General features: G+C 27.2%; 1 protein-coding gene across 1 annotated transcript; it reads right to left on the minus strand.

Annotated features, from left to right (window-relative positions):
- Nucleotides 1-1,711: 1,711 nt before the first annotated feature.
- Nucleotides 1,712-3,001, minus strand: Bm7957 (Uncharacterized protein; the record flags this gene model as incomplete). Its single annotated transcript, XM_001896661.1, has 2 exons — nucleotides 1,712-1,927; nucleotides 2,705-3,001. 2 exons carry the CDS (start codon nucleotides 2,999-3,001, stop codon nucleotides 1,712-1,714), a joined length of 513 nt encoding a protein of 170 aa, XP_001896696.1.
- Nucleotides 3,002-7,554: the final 4,553 nt, after the last annotated feature.

A 7,554-nucleotide genomic window follows, 5' to 3' on the forward strand; every position in this document is an offset into this window, starting at 1 on the left:
TGTTTTTCGTCTGAATTATTTTATTTGCTACGGTAAAAGTTACCACAAATTTTAATTTTTAGGAATTGACAGGTAATTAATGGTCTTTTTTGTATTAATAGTATTAGTTTACTAATGCTGTTATACTACGTTTGCTACTTCTGCTACTACCATCATTGTTGTTGGTGGTCCTTGTAATATTACTATTTCTTTTCCTGCTTCTTGTTACTTCTTTCTTAGCTTATGTAATTTTTATTGAATGTCCACAACTACTTTGAATATAATGATGGTCATGATGATAATTCCGCAAACTTTCAGCAGTTGAGACTATTTTGTTACTGTTTAGTGTAAGTTCCCGTAGTACAACATTAAATGTAGCCGTAAGTGTATACAGTTTAAAAAAATATTCCTGTGAATTCGGTTCCTGTCAGTGCAAAGCTGTGGTGCGATTTTTTTTTTTTTTATTGTGGGCTTAATGAGGTTTAAAAACTCATCAAATTAACAATAAAACAGTAGAGAAGATATTACATTGAAACGAAAGTGACCCGCTATTTTCTTAAGGAAAAAAACAAACGAACTTTATTCTGGTATGTTAGCTACCCATAGATTTTATCAGTACTGTTAGTTCATCTTTCAAGTGTAATTATAAATTTATTAATGAAGTTTTGGATTTTTATGTTGCTATAATTTCAGACCATGAAAACGGGAAAATTCGATTTTTTCCTTTCTGTGAAAAGTTGCATTTCTTTCCTTTTTTTGAATTATGCAAACCGTTCTCATTTGCCATTTCATCTTCATTATCTTATGTACTATTATTCGTTGTTTCTTTTTTGTTTTGAAGTTTGAAATTGCGAAATGAAAAGCTTTCTTCTCCTCGTCCTATGTATGTGTATAAATGAAATGTATTTTATAAACGGAAATATTTCCATAGGCACATACGATTTATAACGATTGAGGAGTATGAGATTTTGAAGGCTTCACTTCTTTCTATTACTGGTATATTGGATTGTGAGCAGTTTGTTCTGTTGCGCAACGCATAGAGTTCATCTGTCGAATTGTATGGATTTATCATTTGGTATTTTATAAATTTCTTTTAGTTAACGAAGTTTTAATTAACGAAACAGGAGGTTATAGGAGCGTGCATTTCTGATCGGGGGTCACGTGGGGTTTTTTTTTTTTACTTTTAATTCATTATTTCCTCTCGTAAAAATATTAATTCATTTTCCAACCTGGAAATGGTGAATATTTGAAAGTGGTTTTCAAAATACTTGCGAGATTTTCAGAACGGTTACGAGACAACAAGCGTTTTTAAGGGAAAAAGGTAATGTGAGATAAGGATGAAAAAACTGATTGCACAACTATGGGAAACTATAGGTGGTTTTCATTTTTCAGTTTTTACCGTTTATTGAAATCAATTTATTCAGACTTGATAAAGTAATCAAGTGATTAAGTTAAATTAATTATATGGTCAGTAAATGCGTGAGATTAATAAAAATTGAAATTAATGAAAAAAAAAAAGGACAGATTTGAGAGAATTATGGATCGGTGTAATAAATTTGAGAAGGTGGCATTTATTGCTTTGTTTAAAGAAGTTAGAAATATTCTTTACTTTAACAAATAACAAATAGTATAGATTTATTTATTTGGAACACTGATCGAGAGAACCCGAAAAACGGATGATTCATCACATAGAATATATAATACAGAAAGGTTAGAATAAACCCTCATCGCCTTAACAATTATCATTGATGATATTTTTGAGAATATCGGGAGTTAGATCGGGACATTCGTCGAATCCATCATCTTTCCTCCCTCCTTTTTCATCAATACCGACAGTACTATTACCTCCCTCTCTTCCTTCTCCTCCTCCTTTTCCATTTGTAGTACCAGCATCTTTTTCCTTTTCTGGTGACTGTTCTGGTTCTATACTCTCCTTCGAAATACTTTTCTAAAGTTACAGAAGTAGGATTTAAAATGAACGTTTGAATTCAAAGATTTCAAATAAGATGAGGATCGAATTATTGATTAGTTTAAGATTTGTGGCATAAATAGATTGGAAATGATGTGAATTCAAGTAGTAATTAATGAATAATAGGAAAAGCATAAATTAAATAGGTTCAGTGAATGAATTAGCAATGGGAAATATATGATGGAATAATAAGTAGTCTATCATTCTATACACAATGTTAATTGATTTTAATTTCAAAATTTTTTACTTTGCCTTAGATGAAAAAACCATAGCAAAAAAAAAAAAAAAAAAAAAAAAAAAAAAGAAAAAGGAAAACAATTCAAACATGTTGCAACAATAGCAAAATTTGGTTTCACGAATAACAGGAAATTTATTTATTCATTGAATTTTCTGTTTCAGTTATTTGATTTCAGTCAGTTTCTTAATTACCTGTATATATTTTATATTGATTCATTAATTTTTACGTATTTGACAACTTTTGATTCTATTTCTATTCCTTATACTACTATTGTTCCTGATTTCACTTCTATCCATTACTGATTCTTATTTTGAAATATTGTATTCCATAACTACAATGTAAAGTTGCATACCACTAATAACACAAATATCCCAATTTCAATATCTGTTAAATTCTTTTTTTTCAATTATAAATTTGACAAAAGTTTTTGATCATCTTTTTCCTTTTTTCCTATAAAAGAAAAAAGAACTGCAAATTATTCAAAATACAAAACAATAACATTAGAGATTAACGATTACCTTATTATCAGCTCTTAACTCGGCGGATGGTGAACATTCAATTGGAATCGTAGCGATAGGTGTTTGTGTTTCTTGATTTGATGTAGCTAATGAGTGTTTCGCATAAATTGGTGCTACTGGTGGTAGTTGTGGTGCTTCTGGTTGTGGTGGTGGTTGCAGTGATTGTGGTTGTGGTCGTGGTGATTCTTGAAGCACTGGTAATGCAGAGCTACGCATCGAATTTGTTATTTTATACATTTGCTTCTTTTGACTAGCACATTCCATTTGCAAGATAATTAAAGGCGCAAAAAATAGCATCACTAAATAAAATTAATGAAATATTTTTGGCACTGTAAAATTTTTGAATACAGAAAAAAAATTTACAGATCAAACTTTTTATTGTAATTAAAAAAATGTTTTCTTCCTTCTTGTATTGGATAATGTATCAGAGAGTTTTTTCCGTAATAATAATGAAATATTATTTGATTATGAATTTAAAAAAAAAAAAAAAAAAAACAGTAATTGGCAAAAATATTAGTATAATTTATTAATTACTAATTAGTCAACCATTTATGAAAACGTAAGCGTAAGCGAGATTTAAAGGAAAAAGAACAATTATTTTGATTAATGTCTTAGCATGAAAAAAAAGTCTTACAAACATGATAAAAATGGCATACTTGATAAAATGGAAATGGTTAGATAATAAATGATAATGTTTGATAAATAAAATACCATATTTTGCAATATGTATTAATCGAATTATTTTCCCTGTTCGAGTATTTTATTATTATATTTTATTAGTATTATGACGAATGTCTAATTTTCAGAAATTTGCATAAATTACGAAAAATTTTTCTACTTTTCCTTTTTTTTTTCAGCAATTAATAATTTATTTTACACATTTAACCATTAAATTTTAACTTCAAAGATTAAGATTTTTTCTCACCCTGATTTTGATTTTATTATCAGTTGATTGCACTAAAGTTAATTGTTATATATGATGAAATGATAAGACGGTCGGACTGATTACAATCGTATAGTATTAATTACAAATATATTTGTTTTTTCAAAGTATGCTATGATGAAAAATATTACGGTCTATTTCAAATTATTAGATTCTAAATAACAAAATCTGCTGCAGTAGTAAAAGCTATATATTACTATTATTGTATTTAACTGTTTCTAATTATTGTGGAGTAATTATAATTTCGCGAACTATCAATAATAAAATACAAATGCATTTTTTAATAATTTGAAGATATTACTGGATTTTTTTTTCTAGAATACAAATAGTAGTAAAAAAAAAAAAAAAAATGAAAAAAAATATTTGCCGATCTTTTAGCTTTAAACTTGTTTTTTTTTTTATTAAAAGAGTTTCACATGTCAATTAAAGATTAAATGTAGTAACAAATATACAGGATTAGTTCTTTTTATTTCTTATTAATATTATACATATTTTTTAATTTTAATTATTATCATTATCACAACTGACATAAGATTTAACTAGTACTACTGTAATATAAAAACTTTCACAGTTTAAATAAATTATTTCACATTATAATTATTGACTTAAATAGATTAGAAAAGGAAGAATTACTCTCCCTCCCTTTTTTTCCCCTCTCTCTCTACATGCATATATATATATATATATATATATATATATATATATATATATATATATATATATATATACATATAGATGAAAACTAAATTAGTATTTCTTGTCTCATTAAAAAATATTATTACTAAGCGGTAAACTTTATGTAATAGCAATCTTAAAGTAAGATTGTTTAAAGTAACTATGTCTGATGTACTGGGTTGAAACTATCTCTTAAATAATGAACACTAACTAACGTCCTGAAATTTGATTTCATAGTCCTCAATACACGTAGGATTTAGGTGAGAAGTCGATCAACCAATAAAAACTCAATATTTTATTATCACAGATGAGTAAACAATCTTTACATCATTTTAACGTCAGATGTTTAAATTTTGCAGGAATTCGAAAAAAAAAAAAAAAAAAAAGAGTTTTCACTATCAATATTGTTTGCCAAAAAAAAAAAGTTGAATAAATAAATCAACCGCCTACCGTTTTTGCAACCTAAAATAATACATGCAATTTTTTTTTTTTGAAAATTTTTCATATCATTTCCGAAATGTTTCTGTTTTAAATTTTTGTCAATTTACAAATAATGTAATGTGATAAAATGAAAATTGAATATTTTTAACTTTTTATCATAGTATGTCGTACTGGAAATTTGATCATATTATGATGAAATTTATAGCTGTTAAGAATGTTCGTTACTCATTTCTAAAACATCCAATCTTTCCAATATCATGGCTCGTTCCAAGCTTTGAATTACAAAATGATACGTTCAATAACAACAAAAAAAGAAGTATTAAATCAAATTCAATAGAATGCAAAATTTTACAATTTCATCACTAAATGATAATTGTATCTGATTGCAATGAATTTTGAAACTTTATTGAGTTAAACGAGTGATCAAAAGTTAAATGTCTGATAATAATATCAACAACCCAGTTTAGTTTAGTATGAAAATGGTTGTTTGGCTTCTTCTTCGGTATTTTATCAGATTATATTAGAATTTTCGATCTTTCGCCCCGATGTCTGAATTTTCAATCTTATACTTCTGTATCCGACGAATTACTATTGAAATTATTAGAAATCTCAGAATTAAGGTGCATTCTTTTCCAAAAATATCGTTCCATAATTTAATTCTTTCGAAATAAAATCATGAAGATGAAAATTGCAAGATAAAAGCAATATTGCAATTCTTATTTTGAAGTGAAACTCAAAAGTATATGATTTTGTATTTTGCACTACTCTGAATAAAAGGAACCTTAAACAAAATTAAAGAAATGAAAAAAAGCCGCAGTCCTGGAATTAAACTTACTATAGACACAATTTTAATATATTAACATTCATGTAAAAGAGGTAAAACATTAAACTGAAGACATCCAAAAAAAAAAAAATGGAGTTATAAAATTTTATTATTCATTAACGGTTAACTCAATCTTAAAATTATGATCAGGATTTCTAAATTGAAACAGTCTTTTTTTCTTTCCTTTCGAATTAAAAAACTGCCTGAAATTTGAGATAAATGTTAACAAAAAGCATTATATCAAATTTAAAAAAAAAAAAAAAAAAAAAGAAAATACGATGAAATTATTCGCTTTAATTGTTGTAATAATTAATTCACTAAAAAGTTGAAGTGATTGTCCAAAATTCTCATCCATAATTTCAGTTTAATCCAACATTTTGGCAAACTTTTTTCTTGTAATTATTTTTCTAATCAAAAAATTTGAAACGATTGAAGTTTTATTAAATAAAAGAAAAATTTGATTAAATGCTTCAAGAAATTTGGTTCATCAAATATTATATAAAACAGAATAAAACGTCATATTTACTTGTTTTACATCAAAGTTTCATTTCATTTCAATAAAGTAATTTATATGGCATAATTTAATTGCAATATGCATTATGTGATATCTCATTTATATGACATAAAGTAATACTATTATACTTTATATAATCTATGTGAAATAATCTCTACCAAACGATCATTTAATTACAGCCTAGCATACAAATAACACTCACTTATAAGGCCTACCACAAATCCTAGGCTAGACCTATCACCAGACCTCCGATCCCCTATCAGTCATTCAACTTCATTTACAGTTTCATAAAACAAAGGGATGAAGATATTTCGCGCATCGTTTGTTCGAACTTTACATGGACATTCTCCAAAAAGCGGTCGCTAATTCGAGCTAATATTGTTTCGGGGTGTCTCGGTGGGTGTTCTTGATTCGGTGAGTTAACTGTTGTTTTAAGCTATGGACATTGTTGTTTCTCTGGGATATATCGATAGACTAAGGGTATGAAATTGAACATGGAAATACTATGTATAATAAGCAATTAGTGCTAATATCGTTATTTTGACATTTTCCAAGTTGTTTACTTTTTCTCAGTTATACTATCTACTCGGAATGTAGTATTTTTGAATTCACATAATAACAGAACAAATTGTTAAATATAGAGTAAGTGTTTTTATATTTAGCTATGTATGTTTTATCGATAGACAGCATTGCTGTATATCGTTTACGTTATAAAACCGTATCATACGTTAATGGTACATAATTTTAACTACTGTATTATTTTTGGTAAACTTCTGGCTTTACATAAGTCCTCATCTATGAAATTGACCGGATTTTGGATTGATCTTTTATTACTTGAATTCAATTTTATACTTCGTCATACTTTTACGTTCCCGAATTCTATTTTATACCTTGTTAGCATTTATGTTCGATGTTATTTCTTCGTTTGTTATAGCAGTTGTTCTAGATCATCTCAAGCTTCTACTGATATAATTCGGCTCAATATTCGCCAAGCCTATTCACTTTTTTTCTGTAAAATCTTTATTTTTGTCAGCTTATGTACTTTCACAATTTCTTCATATTACTGAACAAAGTTGCTTGACGTAATCTTTAAGTTATATTTTATTGGAGATAACATTATATATTTTTGATACATGTAATAAGATGTCGATCGATTCCTTTTTTTATTCAATTTTTCTTTCTTTTTTGTTGAATTAAATGATTTCAGTTAGAAGGATTTATAAAAGTTCATGCATGAGGTTAAAAGGTAAAGTAAAATTAAGACACGGAACTTTATTCGAGTGTGAAGAAGGCTGAATCTACAGTGGCACTAAGGTATAGGTTGAAAGGAGGAGTCGTATTTCACATTTCAAGAAAAGGGAAATGTTAGGTTGCATTCTGCCCATTTGGACGTTGAAATTTTTAAATTTTATTTCACATTTTTACACATTGTTAGATATTTTTAGCGCTCATGC

The sequence above is a fragment of the Brugia malayi genome (genome assembly GCF_000002995.4).
Source record: "Brugia malayi strain FR3 genome assembly, contig: Bm_v4_ChrX_scaffold_001, whole genome shotgun sequence".
Taxonomy (NCBI): Eukaryota; Metazoa; Nematoda; class Chromadorea; order Rhabditida; family Onchocercidae; genus Brugia; species Brugia malayi.